Consider the following 25,792-nt stretch of genomic DNA (forward strand, 5'->3'; position numbering starts at 1 on the left):
GGGCCTGGCAGGCTATAGTCCATGAGGTCTCACAGGGTCAGCCATGACTGAAGCGACTAAGCAGCAGCAGCATAAAGTACACAAATCAAGGGAGCAGCCTCATCACTGATGGTACCTTTAATAAGAGCTTCTCTATGAACAGGAAGACCTTCAAGTTTGAGTCTTAAAATCAGTCACCTTTGGTGACCTACCCCTCTATCAATTACTCACTATCATTATGTTTGAAATTAGTTTTGGAACACATACTGATTTTTGATATGGGGTAACGGTGTACACTTTAAAATCAATTTTACAGACATATACTTAACAGTAAAATGGACTCATTTTAAGTTTTGACAAATGTGCACTCTTGTGTAATCACTTACTGCAATCAAGATGTAGAACATTACTATCATGCCAAGTTCCCTCCTTTTCAGTCAACCTCCCACCCCTATACTTCGTACTAGCAACCAGTGATCTGTCTCCTGTTAAACTAGAGACTAGTTTAACTTGTTCCTAAATCTCATACAAAGGAGACTACACATTACATACTATTTTGTGTCTGGCTTTTGTTGAGCGGTTTTTAAATGATTAATACATGTTACCTGTATCAGTCTTTCATTTCTTTTCACTGCTGAATATTGTTCAGTTGCTCTAAGTTGTGTCCGATTCTGTGACCCAATGTATTGTAGCTTGCAAGGCTCCTCTGTCCAGGCAAGAATACTGGAGTGGGTTGCCATTTCCTTCTCCAGGGGATCTTCCTGACCTGGGGGGTCAAACCCGTGTCTCCTGCACAAGCAGGTGAATTCTTAACCACTGAGCCACCCGTGAAGCCCTTCTGAGAATATCCCATTGTAAATCACAGTAATTTTCCCCATGAACCTGTTGATGGATATTTGAGTAACCTGCAATTTTTGGCTATTACAAATAAAGCACTATGAACACTGATGTATACACATCTATTTTTTTCCAGTAAATATGTAAAGGTGGAATTTCTGGGTCGTAAGTGTATGTTTAAACTTTTCTAAAATAATACCATTTCACATTCCCAACACCAATGTGTGTGTGTTTCTGTTGCCTTATAACGTTGGTATTTTCCGTTTTTAAATGTTTTGCCTGTCTAGTAGGCTATTTTGTTATCACACTGTGGTTTTCACTTGCATTTCTCTTTTCCTTGTACCTGTTAGTGTATCTTTTGTGAAATGTCTACTGGAAAATATTTTGCTCATTTTAAAACTGGATTATTATTATTCATTTTAAGAGCTCTTTATATACCCTGAGTATAAGTTATTATTTCTTCACAATCTAGGATCTTTATCTTTTGCATTTTTCTACCTGCTGTATGGCAGAAAGTGAAGAGGAACTAAAAAGCCTTCTGATGAAAGTGAAAGAGGAGAGTGAAGAAGTTGGCTTAAAGCTCAACATTCAGAAAACGAACATCATGGCATCTGGTCCCATCACTTCATGGGAAATAGATGGGGAAACAGTGGAAACAGTGTCAGACTTTATTTTGGGGGGCTCCAAAACCACTGCAGATGGTGACTGCAGCCATGAAATTAAAAGACGCTTACTCCTTGGAAGAGAAGTTATGACCAACCTAGATAGCATATCCAAAAGCAGAGACATTACTTTGCCAACTAAGGTCCGTCTAGTCAAGGCTATGGTTTTTCCAGTAGTCATGTATGGATGTGAGAGTTGGACTGTGAAGAAGGCTGAAGAATTGATGCTTTTGAACTGTGGTGTTGGAGAAGACTCTTGAGAGTCCCTTGGACTGCAAGGAGATCCAACCAGTCCATTCTGAAAGAGATCAGCCCCAGGATTTCTTTGGAAGGAATGATGCTAAAGCTGAAATTCCAGTACTTTGGCCACCTCATGCAAAGAGTTGACTCATTGGAAAAGACTCTGATGCTGGGAAGGATTGGGGGCAGGAGGAGAAGGGGACGACAGAGGATGAGATGGCTGGATGGCATCACTGACTCGATGGGCGTGAGTCTGAGTGAACTCCGGGAGTTGGTGATGGACAGGGAGGCCTGGCGTCCTGCAGTTCACGGGATCACAAAGAGTCAGACACGACTGAGTGACTGAACTGAACTGAAAGACCATATAAATTATACTCTTAAATTTTTACTTGGTTCTTTCTTCTATTTAGCACTTCTTCCCTTCTTATGTTTACCCTCTAGATCCTTGAAAGTATTTATAATTAATGTTTTAGAGCAGGTGTCCCCAAGTTTCTAGGATCTAATGCCTAATGAGCTGAGGTGGAGCTGATATAATAGAAATAAAGGGCACAATAAATGTGTTTGAATCATCCTGAAACCATCCCCTGCGATCAGTGGGAAAATTGTCTTCCAGGAAACTGATCCCTGGTGTTAAACAAACTGGGGACCACTGTTTAAGAGCACATGACTGTTAATTCCATTATCTCTGTCATTTCTGGATCTATTTTTCTTCTATCATGGGTTTCATTTTCCCACTTCTTTACATATCTAATTTGTGACTGAGTTGAACACTCATTTGTTGAGTGGATTTTGTTTTCTTTTAAGACAGTGTAGATACAGTACACTAATGCATATATATGGAATTTAGAAAGATGGTAATGATAACCCTGTATGCGAGACAGCAAAAGAGACACAGATGTATAGAACAGTCTTTTGGACTCTGTGGGAGAAGGAGCGGGTGGAATGATTTGGGAGAATGGCATTGAAACATGTGTAATATCATATAAGAAACAAATCGCCTGTCTAGGTTCAATGCCGGGTGCAGGATGCTTGGGATGACCCGGAGGGATGGTGTGGAGGGGGAGGTGGGAGGGGTGTTCGGGATTGGGAACACGTGTACACCTGTGGTGGATTCATGTTGATGTGTGGCAAAACCAATACAATACTGTAAAGTTAAAAAAAAAAAAAAAAAGACACACACACACACAAAAAGACAGCATAGAATGTTGAGGAGGTCTGTTTGGTTTTTAGAAGGCAGTTAGGTTTGTGAAGTAATGCTCAAAATTCTCCCACCCAGGCTTCAGCAATATGTCAACTGTGAACTTCGTGAAGTTCCAGCTGCTTTTAGAAAAGGCAGAGGAACCAGAGATCAAATTGCCAACATCCGCTGGATCATGGAAAAAGCAAGAGAGTTCCAGAAAAACATCTATTTCTGCTTTACTGACTATGCCAAAGCCTTTGACTGTGTGGATCACAATAAACTGGAAAATTCTTCAAGAGATGGGAATATCAGACCACCTGACCTGCCTCTTGAGAAATCTGTATGCAGGCCAGGGAGCAACAGTTAGAACTGGACATGGAACAACAGACTGGTTCCAAATAGGAAAAGGAATACATCAAGGTTGTATATTGTCACCCTGCTTATTTAACTTCTATGCAGAGTACACAATGAGAAACGCTGGACTGGAAGAAACACAACCTGGAATCAACAATGCTGGGAGAAATATCAATAACCTCAGATATGCAGATGACACCACCCTTATGGCAGAAAGTAAAGAGGAACTAAGAAGGCTTTTGATGAAAGTGAAAGAGGAGAATGAAGAAGTTGGCTTAAAGCTCAACATTCAGAAAACGAAGATCATGGCATCTGGTCCCATCACTTCATGGGAAATAGATGGGGAAACAATGGAAACAGTGTCAGACTTTATTTTGGGGGGCTCCAAAATCACTGCAGATGGTGACTGAAGCCATGAAATTAAAAGACGCTTACTCCTTGGAAGAAAAGTTATGACCAACCTAGATAGCATATTCAAAAGCAGAGACATTACTTTGCCAACAAAGGTCCGTCTAGTCAAGGCTATGGTTTTTCCAGTAGTCATGTATGGATGTGAGAGTTGGACTGTGAAGAAGGCTGAGCGCCGAAGAATTGATGCTTTTGAACTGTGGTGTTGGAGAAGACTCTTGAGAGTCCCTTGGACTGCAAGGAGATCCAACCAGTCCATTCTGAAAGAGATCAGCCCCAGGATTTCTTTGGAAGGAATGATGCTAAAGCTGAAACTCCAGTACTTTGGCCACCTCATGCAAAGAGTTGACTCATTGGAAAAGACTCTGATGCTGGGAAGGATTGGGGGCCGGAGGAGAAGGGGACGACAGAGAATGAGATGGCTGGATGGCATCACTGACTCGATGGGCATGAGTCTGAGTGAACTCCGGGAGTTGGTGATGGACCAGGAGGCCTGGCGTGCTGCGATTCATGTGGTCGCAAAGAGTCGGACACGACTGAGCGACTGAACTGAACTGAACTAAGTTTGTGAATCTGCTTATTCCTTTCAAGCCTTGTTTTTAAGTTGGGTCTGTCATACTGAATATTCCAAGGGCTAGTCTACCCACTCCTAAGGCATGATATTCCATGGTCTCTTCTGGATATTCAGTGAGATCATTCCCCTGTGGCTGGTAAAAACTCCAACAACTCTCAGCCCTGTGTGACCTCTGGAAATTGCTAGGCTGGTCCCCACTAGCTGTTCTTTGCTCAGTCTCTAAGTTTCACCATGCCTGCTAAGTTGCTTCAGTTGTATCTGACTCTGTGACCCCATGGACTGTAGCCTGCCAGGCTCCTCTGTCTGTAGGATTCTCCAGACAAGAATACTGGAGTGGGTTGCCATTTCCTCCACCAGGAGATCTTGTCGACCCAGGGATCGAACCTGGGTCTTCTACATTGCAGGTGGATTCTTTACTGTCTGAGCCACCAGGGAAGCCCAAATTTCACCATATGCGGGCACAATTCAGTGTTCAGCCCCAAATCCAAGAGAACACTTGTGCATATTTCTCCCTAGTGGTTTGATGCATAAATTCTAACCACTTAAATGTCCCTCTGCTCTAATCTCTGTTTCCTCAACTCAGCAACACCACTGTCCTGTGATTGAATTTTCCTTCCTCGGAACCTCTGAAAACTGCCTTAAAGGGAGAAGTAGGGGAAAATATAAGGTTTGTTCGTTTCCCTTCTCCCAGGAATCTGTCTTGTACTGCCTGCTGTACACCGTCTGAAAACACTTATTTTACACTGTTTGTCCAATTTTCCAGTTCTTTATGGAAGTAGAGCAAGTTCAGCACCAGTTACTCCATAATTGCTAGATGTTCAAATTATCTAATTTTTAAAGTCTTTTTAAGCATACCTCATAACAATATGAAGAGAATCCTTCTAGTTGAGAACTAAAAATTTTAATGTAAGTAAGGTGTGATTTTGCATCTCTACCTTGATTCCCCTTCAGGGGCATCCCCTGTATGTTTTCATTCTATCCTTTGCCTATCAAAATCTCAAAAAGATTTGCCAAACTCAGCAGGCCATTATGTATAAGCAAGGAAGCTGAATATGGTATTGTTTGCATCTCAAAATTGACAATAAACATTCCTCAGTAGGCAGAAGTTAAATTGAGTTTATTTATAGAATAGTCACACCCAGCAGACAGCAATAGAAGGGCTTGGGGCTTCCCTAGAGGCTCAGTGGTAAAGAATCTGCCTGCCAATGCAAGAGATGTGGATTGATCCCTGGGTTGAGAAGATTCCCTTAAGAAGGAAATTGGGTCTCTCCCACTCCAGTATTCTTGCCTGGAAAATCCTATAGACAGAGGAGCCTGGCAGGCTACAGTCCATGTGGTCACAAGGGAGTTGCACTACTACACAACAATAGGACTTACACGGATACCGTCAGTGAAAAAACATTACAGGGTATACTTAGGTATAATTACTTTTAAAAAAACCCATAAAGTTTTATGTATTTCAAAATTTACATTTTGGGGATCAGTATGTATTACTTGAATAATTCAATTACATATATATGTACATACACATATATGTGTCTTAATATGCTTAGTTATTTTAGTAATACTTGTACTTTTTAAAAAAGGGGAACATTGTCCATCACAATGCAGGTCAAGAAGAGCTTTACTGAAGTAAAAACAATTTTTTTTGCTTTGCTTGTGTGTAAACAGACCCAACTTCCAATCCATACAGCAGGTACTGCTTCTTTGCACAGTACAAGTAAATGACTGCAATTATAATACTGTCACTAGACCTCTGGGTAACTGAGTCTAGCTATGAACTTATTTATTTAAGTAAATATAAAGTACAACACATTTTTGGTATGGGTTCAAAACTTAAAACCTGACTTTTCTGCTCAGGTGAGTGGAGTGGAATGAAGCAATGAACAGAACAAAAATTTCCTTTCTAACCCAAAACACAGTTATTGTCTGTTGGATTAATCTATTGGTTATCACTATGTTCAAAATTCAAGTAAGAAAAAATTCTATAACAATATTATTATAATAAAATATTAACAGATAAAATAGATTAAAATATATTTTAAATTATTTGTAAAAAGCCATTATAACTTTCCAATTAAAGTGGAACTCATATTTATAATAAATGTTTTACAAATAGCCAAAAGTGGAAATCCTAATTCCATGTCTTTGTTCATCATTTCTCATAACCAAAACTTTTTAAAGTAGCTAATTGCTTTTACTGTTTGTACTTTTGGAAATATGCCATGACAACTTGAATGAATGCACAAAACTGAGTAAGAATATATGAATATATGTCTACAATGCCAGTTAGAAATTTTTGCTCAACTTTGAATTTTCCCAGTGTCTCAGATATAGCTAGCTTTAGGGCTAACTTTTAAAGCATTAAAAGAACCCTTAAATCATTCTTGGTTTTTCCTTTCTACGTCAGAGGTTTACATCCTGAGCTATGATAAAACCTAATCTCAGGGCAGGACAAAAGAATCAAGCCTCTGGTTCTCAGCTATACTTACTGAGGTCTAGTTAAGTGCCTCCTTTATAGCACAAGCAACAAATGTAATTGCCTCATGGCCTGCGGGTGTCCACTGAACAAAAGCAGCTTTTGTGAACCAACCCACAGGTGTTACCTTTCTTGATTCAAGTGAAATCTGATGAAAGAGTCCACAATATCAAATAACACATTTACTAAACTGTAATCAAACTTATTATTCGATTAAGGAAAGACTGATTAAGAAAAAGTTCTGACTAAAGAGTAAGATATTTGTATGCTCAACCTTTCAAAAGTTTAAAAAAACAGGAAATCCTAGTAACAGACTGATTTTTAGTTAACTCTCTGTTTGCCAGATATTTAAAAATTTACAATCAGCCAAGGCAGGGTATGCACTGGCCTTATTATTGTTCATGACTCTTTAATGGTTCTTCTAAAATGACTGTGAATGTAAAGAAAACAATAATTACTGAAGAAACAAAAATCATAAAGGTAATAAGGGGAGGGGTAAAGCTTCTGAAATCCTTTTTTTACATGATATTTTTTTCCTGGAAAAAAGAAAAGGAGAGGCATACAAAATGTAGTCATAGTAAGATGGTATGCACACAAACTAGTGGAGAGAACGCTTGTGAAATGAGAGAATTTATTATATAGTTTTAAAGAACTTCACACACAGCCCAGTATTTGTATGACTCATGCAAGGGCAAAACTGGGAACACCATCAGTAAATAATTGTTGGAGTTTACCTTCCTATATAAACCACCAAAACGATCAAGACATGTATGTCAAAAAGAGAAACATTAAATCCCCTGAGAGGCAATCATGTAGTTCTTTTAAGAACACAAAACTGAGAAAACATTATTAATCTTTAATTTTGTAAAATGGGGCTGTTCCAAGTGTCAGTTATGGATGAGTATCTTTGAAAGCAAAACTCAAGGAAGTTTCACTCAGATTCTATTTTTAATGACATTCTCCTTGCCACAACTTTTTGCCCATACTTGTCTCGCTGAGTAGACTATCTGGGGAGGGAAGTGCTCCCAAATGCATGACTAAGGGATTAACATGTATAAGGCCCAGGCGAGGCACGTTAACACACTGATTATTTCAATGGATACTATTTCTATGCAGTCCTGCTTCTTTTTCTCCCCATTTAAATTCTGACTTATTACTATACTATCCCACATCATTCCCAGGAACTGTTATTGTCTTTCCCTACTTAAAAATGGTGCCACTTTAGGTTCATAGCCAATTATCACTAAAGAGGAATTTACATAAAAGTTCTAGTAGGCTACACCTACAGCACTGGGGTGAGGGTAATGATGAGGGATGCTTTCAACCAACAGGTTCTCTTTCATTATTGAGCATCTCCCTGCTGAGCAGGTTTAGAGCTTAGTCAAGACTTGACTTGCTCATTCTCATAGCTATTGCAAGCTAAGCTCCTTCATCTTCTCCCTCAGTACTCAATGCCTCCATCCAGCCTAAATAGGAATCTCTGGGGCTGAGTTCAAACTGTAGCTCTGCCACTTACTAAACACCTTGGACAGGTTATTTAAACCTCATCTATAAAAGTGGGACTAGTTAAATGCCTTACAGAAATATTCTAAAAAACAAGTAACACATAAGGTTCCTGGCACCCAGTAAGCACTCACTAAATATTAGCTATTGTTATTAACATTTGCTCCAGCTGCTGGATGAATGACGCCTGCTGGGCTTTCTTTGTTCCTGATTTTTTATGCAGTCTATCCAGTTCTCTGCAAAGTGAACTGTGCTTTGCAATTTCACTTTTGTTATGCTTTTGGCCTTTTTCTTTTACACTGTATTCAATTATATAGTTCTGGTACTAGCCAAGATTTTGAATTGAATCCATTATAATTAAAAATGTACATTAATTTTGAATAGATGCCATATTAATTATGCCAACTGATTTAATGGAATTTAATGAAATTCAGTTATTAAGACCAAATCATCCAAATGTAGCAAAGAACAACATTTTTAATATTTTAATAGGGATCTTTTCCAAGCAATGTTTATTGACTATCAAATACCTAAGCTCTTCCTTATGAAGCATTTACTTCTTCAGAACCATTTACCAACTTGTCAGAAGGCAGAGGAAGGGGGAAATGGTTGGGACTGAAGGCAATAAATAGGCCCTTCCATCTAATACTAACATCCCAATCCTACAGATTTTTTTTCCCCTAGGACAGTGGATTCGGAGAAGGCAATGGCACCCCACTCCAGTACTCTTGCCTGGAAAATCCCATGGACGGAGGAGTTTGGTGGGCTGCAGTCCATGGGGTCGCTAAGAGTCGGACACGACTAAGTGACTTCACTTTCACTTTTCACTTTCATGCACTGGAGAAGGAAATGGCAACCCACTCCAATGTTCTTGCCTGCAGAATCCCAGGAACGGGGGAGCCTGGTGGGCTGCCGTCTATGGGGTCGCACAGAGTCGGACATGACTGAAGCAACTTAGCAGCAGCAGCAGCAGCAGCAGCACAATGGATTATTTCACACTCTGACTTCTTTTTTGTTCTATATGTAACAAGATTACCTGCTGTGTATTTGGATTAGTATTTAAAAGAAGTACCTTACATTCTCATTTCAAAACTATGTCAGTACTCTCATTTTAATATAGCCCGATGTCCACTCTGGTTCTCATAGTCCAAAAGATGAGCCTAATTTAATGAAACAGAACATAGTGGTAAATATGTAAATAGTGAGTTTTCTCATGTTCACAGAAAAAGTCTAAATAATTAGTAAATCAGATGCTTACTATAAAGAATATGTGCTAATAGGTTTCCACCAAATATTCCCACCAAATTATTCCTGGGACTTCAAATAATTCTTTCCAGTCAAAATTCATCCCTATACGGATTTATTCCTGTAGATGAATCTCCGTATCTCTTTTCAATTTCTTATGGCCCCAATGCATACCTGCTTCATACAGAGATTGGCTAGAAAACTGATTTACACCTGAAATGGAACTAGAAATAAAAGATTCAAAGTATTCTTGAACTTGGCATACTAAGGCCTTAAAAAAAATGTTGTGCTGCATGATTTCCTTTGATAGATACTTCTCCTTTTTATGTTTTATTAAAAACTGAATTCTAATGTCCCATACCCTGGAAGTTATTTAAAATAATATGTAGCTTTGTGAATACAAAGTTGCAAAATAGGCAGATGGATGACAGATGATTTTTTTTTTTCTGAGATAATGTTAAGATATGAAGAGAACAGCTAAAGGTCTTTAAAAAGGTTGATCTCTGGGGGCTGAGAGCATCAAAACATTGTTTTGACTAATAAGACATCATGAAAATACACTGTGGACATCAAGGAGGGAATTGTGTAACATCCAGACATCATTCTGGGAAAGCACTTGTTTTCTTCTCACTTCAATTCCATTGCCACTGTACTCATTTTAAGTATAGTCAATCATAGGCTTATTATATAGGCTTCCAGAGTACTCCAAAACTGACCCCAAGTTTCCGGCTCTAGCAAAGAGATAGATGATGCATTTCTTCAAACATCCAATCATGTTTAGACATTCTCCTAATCTTTCTCCGAACTTTTACTGCTTTCCATTCTTAATGTTATTGTCTCAATTATGTCTTACGGCCTATTTATTAACTGGGCTTCCTGCCTCTGGCCTCTCCTATTCCAATCATCCTTTATTAAACTATCCTTGATTAGCCTATTAGTATCAGGGTGATCTCTTAAAAATAAGTCTGATAATGTTACTCCAGGACTTCCCTGGTGGTCCAGTGGTTAGAACTCTGCTTCCACTGCAGGGGCATGGGTTCAATCCCTGGTTGGGGAATTAAGATTCTGCAAGCCATGTGGTGTGGCCAAAATAAAGTCACTCCCCTGCTTGAGATATACAAGGAATTCAACCCTGATTACCTTTTCACTTTTATCTCTTTTTGCTAGTCATCCCTCCCCACTGTATGTCCCAGATGTAGGAACTTATTTTTCACAGCTGCCCAAAGCACAGGGCTGCACTCTCCCTTCTAGAACCTAAATATGCTGCTTGCTTGGATAAGGATCTTATCCAAGCTCCCACTTAACCTTTAAAACTTCAACTTTTACCTCTCAAGTCTGGAGTAATCCTATCCACCCCAGTGTAGATGAATATCCTGTTACACCATTTGTAATTCCTTGTCTGCTCCTCCCACTTGACTACAAATTCTTAAAGCTGTATTGTTCAACATGGTAGCCACTAGTAACATGTGTGACCATTTAATCTTACAAATTATATATATACAACTAAAAATTTATTTCCTCAGACACACTAACCACATTTCCTATACTCAACAGCTGCATGAACCTAGAGGCTACCACACTGGACAGTGCAGATATAAATTATTCCATTTTTGCAGGAAGTTCTATTGGACAGCCAGCAGGCAGGGACCTACCTACTTTAACATGGTGGAGACCCTCAAGTAAATGTTCAGTAATGTTTGGAATTAATAGAATTAGTGAATTCATGAATAAATAATAGGAAAATTGTGAAGTTATTGTCGGCAAATGTGCCCACCCCTGTAGCCTCTAAAGGCCTTTTGCTGAAGTCTTCTCTCCGTCCTCCCAAGTCCAGTGGTTTCCCCTGCTCCTGAGGCACAGTCTCATTAAAGACGACGCCTGGTGCTGGGATTGTTTTGGGGTTAGGTATATTTGCAGTTAGGGTCAGAAGTCCCTATCAGTCTATGTCCCCAGACCTACTCTGACTTTCTTTACATAAGGGAAGTCAAATTTCAAGCCTCTTCTGATGACAGAAGGTTTCTCTAATCCTTCCTGATTTAGAGATTTAAACACACAATGCAGAGGAAGTAGATCAGAATCTTGAGTTACAATCTTAGAATTCTAAATTACTCACCCTATAGTTTTAAGTACTTGTTTCCCTTCCCTGTTGGCTCTGTATGTGTATTAATAGTAGGGATGTAAACCAGCTATGCCAAACTAAACAATTCTTATGAAAATTCCAATCCAGGAGGAAAGTACATTCAGATATCTAGGTGAGCAGTATCATGGCTTGTAATGTCAGTATTTTCCAGCTAATCTACTATCTTCAACTGTTTTATAACATGCATACTTGCTTTTAAATCTGTAATTCCTCTTTTCCATTCTTATTTTAGGTAAAGACTGGTAGAGTGAGAATGTTTTTATAGATTAAGTGGGTCATAGAAACCTGTAAGATTTTAATTACCCAAAGTGGTAAGAGAAGAAATTTCATTCAGTTGTTTATTTCAGAAGACATTTGACTATATTCCACCTGGTCAACGGCAGCTTTCCAGAAGCCACTCAGAACACATTCTCTTTACTACTATCAGAGTGCAAGTCTGCCTAGATGCTTACGTTGAACAGTAGCATTACAATTTCATTCTTAGTAATTTTTCACAATTACTTTTAAGCAGCCTAAGTGTATACAGGTCTCATATAACATGTAGGTAAAACTACATGTAATACGGCATTTTACTGAATTGCATAAATGCCTCCCCAGAATTCCACCAATGGCACTGACTTTCCAATTCTGAGTGGTTAAAATATTTTCAGGTGAGCAAAACATGCTAGTTTCAGGAACAGTTGCTATTATTTCAACAGAAATGTTGATTTTCACAAATACATATACATATTCAAACACATATTAAGATAAAATACAGTTCTATAAAATAATATTTATAAACTACATATTATCGTTAAGCTAAGATCAAAATATTCTGAAAATGTTCAGGGAACACATCAGAAAATGCTTAAGTACTGAGGGCCTCAAAGATGATTCTTTAGTGTTAACATCAGAAGAAAAACACCTCAGAATTGTAAACACTAAGTCAAATTTATCTTCAGAGTTGTGTTAGCTATAGGATGAAAAAGTCACGTCATCTCCGCAGTGAACTTCACTTAGCAAAAAAGTAAACAAATTTCCTCTGCATCAGCTGCAATCAAGGCATTAGCAGTATGCCATGACTGATTACCCTGGGAGCCGTTGCTGAGAAATGGATGTGAAGCACAGGTTTTTATCACTATAGTCTGCAAAAAGCAAGTCCCTTGTTTAGATATCCTAGTTGTAATAAGTGACATTATTAGGTAGTTCTTCTATTTAAATGACATAAGGATTCAGTGTATCAGCAGCTTATAATAAATAAGCCCTTTCAATCTGAGGAGTCCTCTCCCTATAAAGAAGTACTTTTGCTGTTTATAATACAAGTAGCAATAGAAGACCATATGGTTGTGACTTTTAGCTAAAGTAAATGACATTTAAACAAACAGAAAAACAGCATTAGGATATTCGAAGATTTGGACTATAACCTAAATACACAGGACACACTGGGAGTTATCAGTGTTTATAAAGTGCCCATTTTCTAATGTGTTGTCCAATTAGATTATTTTTCAGCTTGCAATTTTATATAAATACTGAGAAGTATACAGCAAAACAGCTTTTTACCAGCATCTTATCCCATTTCAAAGTTTTCTTTTTAAGAACACTATAGACCAGAGCATCCTTAGAACATTTAATCAGTTCTTTTTGAAATGTAAAACTCTATTTCTTACATTTCTGCCAATAACAAGGTTATAAAGGTATAAAATGTTATAAATTGTTACAAAATGTTATAAATAAGTTACAATAAAGTATACTGTTACTAACATACTCTATAATACAAAAAGAAAAATGTAAGAAATATGTAGGGCAAGAGCAAAGTAGCCAAGATGGCATGGTCAGGAGCTCTTGCCCCACGTTTTGTAAATAAAGATTTTGTAACAGTTGAGATCACTGATAGCATTGTGCATGCTCATCAGGAGGTACTCAGTAGTCCACAGGCTACTGCTGGTGTGTAAGCATGTATATATAAGCTTCACCTGGAACACCCTGGTGGACTATGTTATGGTTATGTTTTGGCTGGTGCTATGGCTGCTGTGTCAGCCAGGAGAGAATAAACGTGTCTGCAATTCCTATGGCTCCTCCAGTCTTCTTCCAGGCTCTTAGCTCCCTCCTCGCCTACCCTGGGTTTAAGGAACAGTGCGCAGAGTGATACAGAGTGAGACAACTGGCGTAGTTGGCAGGATCAGCAGACAAAATACTGCATTTCTCATCCACCTACTCTACTGTGGTAACAAACCAGGATTTGATGAACATTTCACCTTTTGTGTATGACACTGGAATCCATGTTATCGAGAACCAAAAAGCTTTACATAACTTGAAATTTGATAGGTCAAAAATAAAAGTAAAAGAAAAACTTCTAGTAAGTACAGATGTTTTCTTTAACAGTAGCAGAAGATTGCCATGTTTTAACTACAGGAAAATACTGAAATCTCCATAATCATATTTCTACTACCATGCTCCTTTCCAATACAGAGCGGCCACTATGGCTGAAAAACTGAAATTCAATAAATAGAGTTTTAATTATTTGAAAGATTTAGAAAAAAAGATTCTTCATTTTATAATAACCAACCACTGGAAAGCAGTTTACACTTAAAGAAAAGTTTACCAACATCCAGTAATAACTTATCCATCCTTAAGCTGCCAACCAATAAAAGGATCAAAAGAACAAAGTATCTGCAGAATAATTAAATATGTCCAAAAGCACATCATTTCTACTGAAATGTAGAAAACACTCTTTACCACACCACTTAATTAGTGGGTACTACATGTTGCAAAGGCAACTTTAGCCTTCACAGTAACAAAACTGTCATACCATTTCTGGGAAATTATATCTTCCCTCAAAATGAGAGTAAGGTAGTAAGTTCAAGGTACCTCAGATTCCACCATTCCTTTAGAAGAGCCAGACAAGACCAAATTCAGAGTACTCCAAACTATGTTGTTCAGAGGTAGGTGAATTTTTAGTCTGCTCTAATAAAAGGGCTAAAATCTATCAAACAGAAGTCACTTATGGAAATAAACATTTAATCAGCACAATGCTATCCTGGCACAAAGTAACAGGGGCATGCCAGTATTTTCTACAACTTTCACCTGCAATTATGCAAGATGGTCAAGTAGCCCTACCATGGAAGTAGGTGGAGTTTTCAAGTATTCTATGAAGACTAGGATGCACACAGATTGGCCAGTTCAGTATTAGCATACAGTATGCTGAAGTACAGGAACATCAATATCACTGAAAAACAGAACATCATGCACTTTACTCCAGAGCAAGTCTGCACGAGAAACCAGAAGAAACTGAGTAGAACAGAAACTAAAAGAAAACGCCGTCAGACTCTAGTTATATGGACATTTGTCTAAACTTCAAGCATTTTTAAAGTATCTACCAGATGCCAAATAAAAGATTAGGAGTTGTGGAATTAACTGAGATGAAAACAAATCTCTGCCATTAAGAATCTTATATTCTAGAGCAAGGGTCAGCAAATTTTTCTGTAAAACGCCAGACAGTGAAGAGCCCAAGCTTTGCAGGCCATAGTCTCTGTTATAACTCAATTCTGCTGTTTTAGTGAGAGTCCCAGACCATACATAAATGAATGAGTGGGCCTGTGTTCCAATAAATCTTTAAATACAAGAAAAAGGAGCATGAAGGGTGTGGGTCTTCTAGGCTATCAAAAGGACCACGGCTTTTATTATGAGATGGGAAGCTACTGGGCTTTGGGGGCAGAAGAGTCTAACATTATTTCTATTAAAAAGCATCATTATTAAAAAAGGATGATTTCAGCTACTATGTGAAGAGTCAGTTCAGTTCAGTCGCTCAGTCGTGTCAGATTCTTTGCGACCCCATGAATCGCAGCACGCCAGCCCTCCCTGTCCATCACCAACTCCCGGAGTTCACTCAGACACGTCCATCGAGTCAGTGATGCCATCCAGCCATCTCATCCCGGGTCATCCCCTTCTCCTCCTGCCTCCAATCCCTCCCAGCATCAGAGTCTTTTCCAATGAGTTAACTCTTCGCATGAGGTGGCCAAAGTACTGGAGTTTCACCTTCAGCATCATTCCCTCCAAAGAAATCCCAGGGCTGGTCTCCTTCAGAATGGACTGGTTGGATCTCCTTGCAGTCCAAGGGACTCTCAAGAGTCTTCTCCAACACCACAGTTCAAAAGCATTAATTCTTCGGTGCTCAGCCTTCTTCACAGCCCAACTCTCACATCCATACATGACTACTGGAAAAACCATAGCCTTGACTAGACGGACCTTAGTCGGCAAAGTAATGTCTCTGCTTTTCAATATGCTATCTAGGTTAGTCATCACTTTTCTTCCAAGGAGTAAGCGTCTTTTAATTTCATGGCTGCAGTCACCATCTGCAGTGATTTTGGAGCCCCCAAAAATAAAGTCTGACACTGTTTCCACTGTTTCCCCATCTATTTCCCATGAAGTGATGGGACCAGATGCCATGATCTTAGTTTTCTGAATGTTGAGCTTTAAGCCAACTTTTTCACTCTCTACTTTCACTTTCATCAAGAGGCTTTTTAGTTCGGAAAAGTTGGGAAAGATAAAAGCAGAGAGAGATCAGAAGTTATTACAAGAAAACAAGTGTAAGATAAATTTGTCTTGGACCAGGATGCAGCGGTGATAGTGGCAATGTGTGGTCAAATTCTATTTACAAGATATCAGTTCAGTTCAGCTCAGTCACTCAGTCATGTTCAATTCTTTGCAACCCCATGGACTAAAGCATGCCAGGCTTCCCTGTCCATCACCAACTCCTAGAGCTTGCTCAAACTCATGTCCATCGAGTTCGGTGATGCCATCCTCTGTCATCCCCTTTTCCTCCTGCCTTCAATCTTTCCCAGCATCAGGGTCTTTTCCAGTGAGTCAGTTCTTCCCATCAGGTGGCCAAACTATTGGAGTTTCATCTTCAGCATCAGTCCTTTCCATGAATATTCAGGACTGATTGCCTTTAGGATTGACTGGTTTGATCTCTCTGCAGACCAAGGGACTCTCAAGAGTTTTTTACAACACCACAGTTCAGAAGCACCAATTCTTTGGTCCTCAGCTTTCTTTATGATCGGTCCAACTCTCACATCTATACATGACCACTGGAAACACCACAGCCTTGACTAGATGGACCTCTGTTGGCAAAGTAATGGCTCTGCTTTTTAATATGCTGTCCAGGTTGGTCATAGCTTTTCTTCCAAGGAGCAAGTGTCTTTTAATTTCAAGGCAGCAGTCACCATCTGCAGTGATTTTGGAGCCACAAAAATAAAGTCTTTCACTGTTTCCATTGTTTCCCCATCTATTTGCCGTGAAGTGATGGGACCAGATGTCATTTTGAATGTTAAGTTTTAAGCCAGCTTTTCACTCTCCTCTTTCACTTTCATCAAGAGGCTCTTTAGTTCTTCTTTGCTTTCTGCCATAAGGGTGGTGCCATGTGCATATCTGAGGTTATTGATATTTTCCCCGGCAATCCTGATTCCAGCTTGTGCTTCATCCAGCCCGGCATTTTGCATGAGGTACTCTGCATAAAAGTTAAGTAAGCAGGTTGACAATATACAGCCTTGACATACTCCTTTCCTAATTTCAAACCAAGATATAATCATCATCATTTACTAATAGATTGGATGAGAGGGTGAAAGAGGAAGAGAGGCAAGGATGATTCCAAGGTTTATGATTTGAGTGAGCAGAAGAATGGAGTCGCCTTTCAGTGATTGGGAATATGTGAGGGAGGATCCAGTTGTGGAAGGAAAATCAGGAGTTTAGCTTTGGACGTACTAAGTTCAAGAGGAAAATATTAGACAGACTATTAGATACATGATTCTGGACTTCAGGAAAAAATTTGTGGTTGATATAAATTTAGAACTTAAATTAGACAGTATTTAAAACTTTAGGACAGGATTAGGTCACCTTATGTGTGCGTATATAAACAAAATAAGTTTAAAATACAAACCCTTAGTTACTCCAATATTTGCAGGAATCAACAAAGGACACTCGGAAGAAGCAGAAAAAGGAGAAAACCTAAAGACAGTGGTATTCCTCAAACTAAGTGAAACCAGGCCTGAAGAACAACTACTTTAAATACTAACAGTAGGTCAAGTGGAAGGAGGACTGAAAGTTGACCACTGGATCAACAACAGAACATTCCTGAGAACCGCTCCAGTGAATTCCCAGGGATCAAAGTCTAAGTGGAATGCATTCAAAAGAGAATATAAAGCTCACAGGGGAGTTGGTAAGTAGGCACAACTCTTTCCTAAAGCAGGACATGGTGCCCAAAAGGTCTGTTTGTTTGGATAGGAGGTTTTATAGCATGATTGTTTGCTGATACGAACTTACTATATTTCAAAATGCCTAACTGTAACACAGTTACACTATGAATTAAAATCACAGCTTTGAACTATCACACAATGCTATCCTGAGAAAGAGTATAAAGTGTTTTTCTTTGTTTCTTTATTAGCTTTATAACAAAATTTTACCATATTTCCCGAGTCTTGGCCCTATATTCCTTAGGGGAGTGGAGTCTATGTTAAATCACCCGCTGTACTGATCAAGAGAAGAATGCTAGTTCATTTAATGTATTTCCTACCTGCTAAATGCTTCTTCCAATTAAATTATTTTTGGCAAATTAGTGGTTTCTAGCAGCTAACTGAGAATTCCTATAGTATAGAAAGGCAAGTTATTCAAGATGTTTGAGCTGAGTAAAATTTGTTTCTTTTGAGAGTCACAAATTAAGCTCATTTTCGAGTACCAATGCTCAGCCGATAACTCAAGGGAAAAAATTACTAGCCTCAATATCAGGAAAAAAAGCAAAACCATCACAGTAACACCTTGATAGGGACTGCTTAGTTTCCAAATGCTTACTGTAAAAAATAAATCATCTTTATTGCTTGCCATATGGACTTTTGGAACTCTGGAATGAATAAAACAGCTTCACATCACTTAACTGTTTATGTTCTTTTTCGCCAACTTAAAAACAATATGCTAATTCTTTCATACGCTAAACTCTATATTCTAGGTTCCAAATGAAAATTTTGGTGTTTTGCTTTCTGAAGCACCTACTTAAAAGAATGTTGTTGTTGTTGTTTTTGCCTGAAATTCAAAACATATTTAATATACATCATCCTTATTATGCAGCTCAATCAAGATCTGAATAGCTTTGTCTTCATAACTTATAAACAACAAATATTTTTCTGAAAGGGTGCACAGATATGGGAAAGAAACCCCTTTTATAAAATACAGCACCAGTCTGCTTCTGAGATAGCTGGAAAAGGGAACACTCTAGAGGGGCAGATTGCAAACAGTTTGGATATCGCTTCAGAGTGCTCCAAACTTGGATGAATTTTTGTTATAAATCACCTTGATTAATGGAACACATCTGCTAAAGTAGTTCAATAATAGCTATACAATAATCATGGTTTAAAAAACTCAGCCTAGAATAACTGGTGGGGGTGGGAAGCCTTCAAAAATCACTGTCTTGTCTTTAGAACTAATACTAGCCCTGATAAGAAATAGCTGCCTTTCTTTTTAAAAATGTTTTAAGACAAATACATTGTAAGGGAAGTACAATTTGAGGAGATAGGAGCAAAAATAAGAATAGTAACTGGAGGATACTTTGGGAGAAGTAGTACTGGCATAGTAAAAAATACAAATTTTTCAATAGAGCCAGGCTATCTGTGTTTGAATTCCAACTGTTTCTCTTACTGTTTGAAATTGAGCAATTTATTTAACCTCCCTGTTGTTCAGTTTTCTTGTCTGTTAAATGCTACTACTAACTACCTTTACTGGGTTACTGTCATGATGATTAAATAAACTAATCCTTGAAAGAGTTTCAACACTTAACCCTATACTTATTCGGTACAAAGTAAATACAGGGTAAGTGTTGACCAAAATTATCACAATTGTTTGTACATTTATAACATACACACCAAAGTGAATGGAATACATCTGGAACAAAACAGCAGTGCCCCCTAACTTATCCTCTCATCAAACATAAAAATCCAAAGGATGTTTTCCTTGAAAAGAATATTTATACATATATTAAAAAATACATCTTATAGTCCCCTGGTTATTTTTTCTGATTACTTAGCAGAGATTTTATCTAAATCCTTTCATCCTAACATTCCTCTTCCAATAATTTCAGAAGAAAACAACAACAGCGGTGTGCACACTGTACAAAGTACAACTGCACACAAGTACCCAGAAATTTATATGTTTTGTTATCATTTATATGTTTTGTCATTTGTCTGTTGATAATTCTTGCCTCAGATGCTGGGAAAGATTGAAGGCAGGAGGAGAAGGGGATGACAGAGGATAAGATGGGTGGATGGCTTCACTGACTCGATGGACACGAGTCTGAGCAAGCTTCGGGAGTTGGTGATGGACAGGGAAGCCTGGCATGCTGCAGTCCATGGCATTGCGAAGCGTTGGATGGGACTGAGCGACTGAACTGAGCTGAATTTTGTCCTCAAGTATATGCTTGTTGCTAAAGCAACTTAGAAGTGACTAGACTGCCTCATGAAATGGTAACAGTCATGTGATCGTGAAATAATTATGTAAATAACTAACATACTTGAAAAACAAAAGGATAAGTATCCATGATGAAGACCACAGAAAAATACTGATATGTTACCTGATACTACATTCTCAACTTTAACATTAGAATCACCATCAGGTATTGATTCCTATGATGTTTAGCACCGTAGTAATAAACATCAAAAGTGTAATAAACATTTGCACAGCTGAACCACAGTCTATTAAGGAAGGTAAATAAATAATAGATTATTTAATAGTCTATTGATCAAACTTACTTAATAGGGCAACAGAGGCTATTACAGGTAAAAACAAATTTACAATGATGAAGACAATTCAACTCCTAATTATATGTTTACATTGGGGATGAAGATAAAGTTACTTAATAGATAGAACAGTTCTATTAATAAAATGATAGTGACACAGAAAATTTAAACAAAAGTAGAAAATAAATTTATAATTAGAGTAAGAACAGCACAGCTGAGTAAACAGAAGGCCCTCCTTGCCCCGCCCCAGCCCAGCTGCCAGTTCTGTCTTGGCAGTCATGTGACTGGCGAAGGGGCTGACACACTACATGCTCTTCGCTCTTCCACTCCACTGCGTCTGCTCTTTTTTCCTAACTCGGCTGGTAAGTTGACTACACCAAAGATGTACAACATATCTATTCTGAATATTTAAATAGGATTAAAAAAAAAAACTAAACTATAAGACTACATTTGATTTTACCAAATTTTTCATTAACAAGCCAGTGGAAAAACTAAGCCAGAATTCCAGACTGCATTCAGTTGTCACATCTCCTTCGTCTCCTCCAATCTATGACAATCCCTGACTTTCCTTTTTTAAAGACTTTGACATTTTTGAAGAGTATTGGTCAGTTATGTTGCAGGATGACCCTCAATTATGGTTTGTCTGTTGTTTTCTCATGATTAGATTGAGGCTATAACTTCTTGTTACAAGAATACCACAAAAGTGATGTGCTCTTCTTGGTGCTTCAATTCAAGGCTACATTATGTTGACATGTCGTATTACTGGTGAAGTTAACCTTGATCACTCAGTTAAGGTAGTGTCTGACAGGTTTCTCCTCCACAAAGTTACTATTTCTCCCTTTGGAAAAATACCCTGGGAGAGATACTATGAGACTATGCAAACCTACTATTTTCCTTCAAATCTTTGCCCAATATTTTGACACCACTGGTGAATCCTGCCTTCAACAACTAATACTGAGATGTTTGTATGGGGCTTTAAAAGGAAATAAAATATATAAATTATGACGGTCATGTTGTTTGTGATACAAATATAACACTTACATATTCTTGTTCTACTGAATGCATCATTTTAACTTATATTCAAACATGAATAAAAGTTAGTTTCATTTGTCAGTGTGTTCAGTTAATGTTAATCAACTGTGATACCAATGAATAACATAATTGAAATGTTACTTACATAACTATGGTTTTTAAAGAAACCTGCTGGACTACTGGTGAGAATTTTGTCTCCTTCCAAACCAATTACTCTTTTACAAATACTTGATTTTGGATCACTCGGGCTTTTTGCAACCACAATGTCACCTCTGAGGGGAAAAAGTCAAAGAAAGTCAGTGTTATTATTAAACATAAACACATGCATGGCACTGCTACAATACTTTTATAAAGCAACTTAAAGCCATACCCTTTATCCTCTCACATACTAACCCTCCCATACATTTACCAGCTTTGAGAACCTCGAGACTAACTTTATGGGTCAGAATCCAAAAATAAGAGTGATGGAAAAACTATTAGAAGATTCTAAAATTTTTGACAATTCCACGAGAACTACCTTCTTGCACTGTACTTAGTCTGTTACTTCTGTGTCTAAATTTTTAGAACCAAAACTATAAAAAAGCAATTCATGTAAATATCACCAGACTAACCAAGCAAATTTTACTGCCCTGCCTGTAACACTGACTGACTCTACAGCATATATAAAGGTAGAGACATCACCTATGTTTCCCTAGAGCTTAAAAAACTGAGCAATCGCAGCATGTAAATTATATAAATCTAGATAGTTCACAGTACAGTCAAAAAGACTTATATGTGAAGAAAAATTATCAGAAGACTTAGCCAGAAAAAATACTAAAAATACTAAAAAATCCAAACATACGATACAAAAAATAAACTGGCATATCACACATATAAAACCAATATGGATAGGCTTACATATGGAAGAGATGATTCATGGAATAAGTAACAATTTGCATATATTAGAAGACTAAGTAAGATACTTAAAATTGGAAAGGAAGGAGACAAATATAGGACTAATGTCCTAACCAAAAAGAATACAAAACTTTCTGCATGAAATGACATTAAATTAATTCTGTTACTCACACTTGAAAGGATTTAATATATTTATTTATTGTCTGTACCAGGTTCTTAAAATAATTTGATGCTGCTTATGATAAAAGATGCATATATCAAAATCAAAAGTCATAAAAATAAAAGATGATGGTTAAATCAGAAACCTAGTTATTGCTATATGTAAGTATTATGAGTCTGAAACTTTTTGGTAGTCAAGTTAAAAAAGAAATTATGATTATTATCTGCCAATCATTAATAAAATAAGGTTTAGTTTGAAAAGTATGACAAAAAATTTTTCTTAACAACTAAATCAAAGAGGAAAAGATATGTATGTAAGGAAAGTAAAGATAGCATCTTTATCAGAAATTTTACAGAAATTACAACAGTATTCAGAATAGTCATTTCTTCAGGCTATTCTTAATAAGAGCTGAATGCTATTAAAACACTAAACTCTATAAGTTGGAGTGCAATATAAGGCTTATACTTGTTTGAAAACGGGATAGAGCATCTCTTTCCAATCAATTGAAACTATGGCAGCAGAACTGTTCAGATGAAGAAATTTGCAAATACTATAACATATGTAACATACTATAAAGTTGACTATGGCTAGCTTTAGGGAAAGAAATGTTCTCCGTGGGAGTCTTACTCAGCTTAAGTTTGTTAACAAAATAATCAATATGACCCTCAAAACACACAGCACTTGAATGGCAACATAAAAGATCATAATTTAGTCAGTTTTTTTTATAGAAAGCATTATTGCTGTAGACTGTACTTCCAGTGGTCTAACCAGATATTATAGGCACAGAACTTAGATCAAAAAAGATCACCGAGAATTCTCAACTCTTTCAAATAGCATTTTAAAATAAACTTAACAGAACTAAGATTCAAATTTTCCTATATCATTTATAATTATCCTTATTATTCTAGTAGATTATAAGCTTTTGAGATGAAAGATCAACCTCTTACTCAACCTAACATTCTCTATAGGGTAGAGTACATCTCATAAATGAGGTGCTCACTGACTGTTCAAAGAGTAAGTAGTAATAAGGGATGACTGTCTCAAGCATGAGAGTTCTGTCCACTGGACTGAAAAATCCATGTGTTCTAGATACCAGATATGCAGAATTTTATCTTCCCTAAATGGATGGCTATTCTGTCTTTAGAAACAGACAGCTAACAAGAGTTTCTCTTGTCAGGTGTCAGAGATTCCCCTGAAGATTAATGAAAAAAATATTCAGTATAGTAATATTTTTAAAGTAGAGTTACCAACTGACTACTTTGGTTGTAAAAGTTACTTTGGTATGTCTCACATAAATGCCAAATTTTGAGCTCTCTTTCCAGCTAATGGGTTCCCTGAAGGAACAGAATACAAAATGAAACTCAAAAAAATCTTATTTACTAAATATAGTTATCTATATTACCCATCTGACTCCAAAGAGTATCCCCTCCAAAAAAGACAATATTGAAGTATTCATTCAGAAACCATTTAGCCAATGAATTCAGCTTCTTGTTAAGGATGCTTAAAGACTGAATCATGTGATTAGCATGGAAAACAGATGCTTGTCTTTACATTGTAGTGAACCTAGGTCTCCAGTTAATCCAAAAACTGTAATAAGTTATTTTGATATAAGGTAAAAAGAAAAGGAAGCTAGAATATAACCTGTTATATAAACTTTATTTTATATCTATCAATTAGGCATCCTGAAGTTGTTGAGGATAAAAGATCTGAAGAATTACCTAAGGCCCAGGCTAGACCATAATGCTTGAGGAAGAGAGAGTTTCTATCTACAGAATCTAAGATGGTGGAAGATCAGTAAATGCAAAGAACAGGTGTACAGTGTTCTTGATGATTCTCCAGTAATGTGGAACACACAACAGGAAAGGCCAATAAGGAAGGAGTAACGCCTAAACCTACTTATGCCATAAGATAAATAACAGCTCAAGTGAGTAAAATTTATATTTTCTGAAGATGATATGTAATACAGATCTATTTTTTAAGAATTGTGAAAAACTAATGGACCCCAAATTTTAAGGACTCAAAGAGGTTCCCTTTAGTAATTAAATTAAATGATTAATACTTAACATCAATTCAGAAGGAATAACACTCCAGGAGTTAAGTAGAATAAATAATATCTTAAGGATTGGAAACACCATTTAGAACAGGATTTTAAAAGATTTAGCGGTGAATAATATTTGCCGAGGAATTTTGTAACTTAATATAATTAATCAGAAAACTCATAATAGATAGGATTCTTGGCTCCCAACTATATACACTGCTATACAGTCTAAAAGTCATCAACTGCTCATCACAGACTACAGAGTATAAGACAATCACCAATAGAAATGCAGGATTATATTGAAAATTAAAAAATCAAATCACTAACATTTAAATATGTAACTGGCTCCTAAGTCTCTAGTTCAAACGATCCAAGAGACTGCATGTTTTGAGAGACTATTAAAATTTCTCACAGTGAGAGAAAAAATTTGAGTCAAAATTTCATCCAGTTGGTCATTAATTTGGTTATTTACAGAAGAGTTTTCGAAGCTAACGTTAAGAAACTGCAGAAAAGACACAATATATGTGTGTGTTTTCACCATGAATTTAATATATTTGTGACAGAAATTTACCTTTGGATACCATAAAAATGTCGACTAAGATTTTCTGCAAAGACAATATCTGAATTTTGAATTGTAGGCTCCATTGATGGTCCAGAACACTGAAAGAGAGGTAATTTTTAAACTTAACTTGAAAACTTTTTAAAATAGAAATATCTGATCAGGCTTAAAAGAAAATCAGGCAAATGCTCTTTAAACTTGGAGGATGATTTATAATAAGCTGGTAGCTCCGAGAGAAGGTCAACTCTATAGAGAAGCCAGCAAATCTGGAAACACAGGCAAAATATATTTAAAATGGTTTATTAATATTATATTATAAAAGATGAATAACACTACCTCTGGTTCCAAATTTTGGCCATCTTGTAACATTTAAGTGCTCTGAGGGCAGTGACTTTGTCTCTTAAGTTCCCAATTGCTAACCAAGATCAAGAACAGTGCTTAGCATAAAGTTGATACTCAACACATACTTGTTGAATTACTGAACAATAACTTGTTGAACAATTAACGATTTTTTTCTTCTTGCTATGGCCAAATATCATCCAGAAGCTCATGATAGTAATTTAGCAAGTGGTATCATACAATTTTCAACTAACTGGTATCTTTCATTCTCTTCAAGAGAATAGTTTATTCATTTTGGGGGGCTGCAACTTACATTTTCTACTGAAAAGTATTGGCATAATGAGATGCACTTTAAAAACTTTCATATTAGTGTGTTTTAAAACAATAAACTATATATACCTCAAAACAGGTATGAG

The 25,792-nt window shown here is 37.2% G+C and overlaps 1 protein-coding gene across 3 annotated transcripts in view; it reads right to left on the reverse strand.

Moving 5' to 3' along the window:
* The window catches only part of IMMP1L (inner mitochondrial membrane peptidase subunit 1), an 89,227-nt gene that overhangs the window by 6,399 nt on the left and 57,036 nt on the right, over positions 1–25,792 (reverse strand). For all 3 annotated transcript variants that reach the window (XM_068988499.1, XM_068988500.1, XM_068988502.1), the window contains 2 exons: positions 25,050–25,138; positions 21,532–21,658 (listed from right to left, as the gene is read on the reverse strand). In XM_068988499.1, coding sequence (XP_068844600.1) covers positions 21,532–21,658; positions 25,050–25,138 — 216 coding nt within the window. The remainder of the gene's footprint in view (positions 1–21,531; positions 21,659–25,049; positions 25,139–25,792) is intronic.

This window comes from Capricornis sumatraensis, chromosome 16 (assembly GCF_032405125.1).
Source record: "Capricornis sumatraensis isolate serow.1 chromosome 16, serow.2, whole genome shotgun sequence".
Taxonomy (NCBI): Eukaryota; Metazoa; Chordata; class Mammalia; order Artiodactyla; family Bovidae; genus Capricornis; species Capricornis sumatraensis.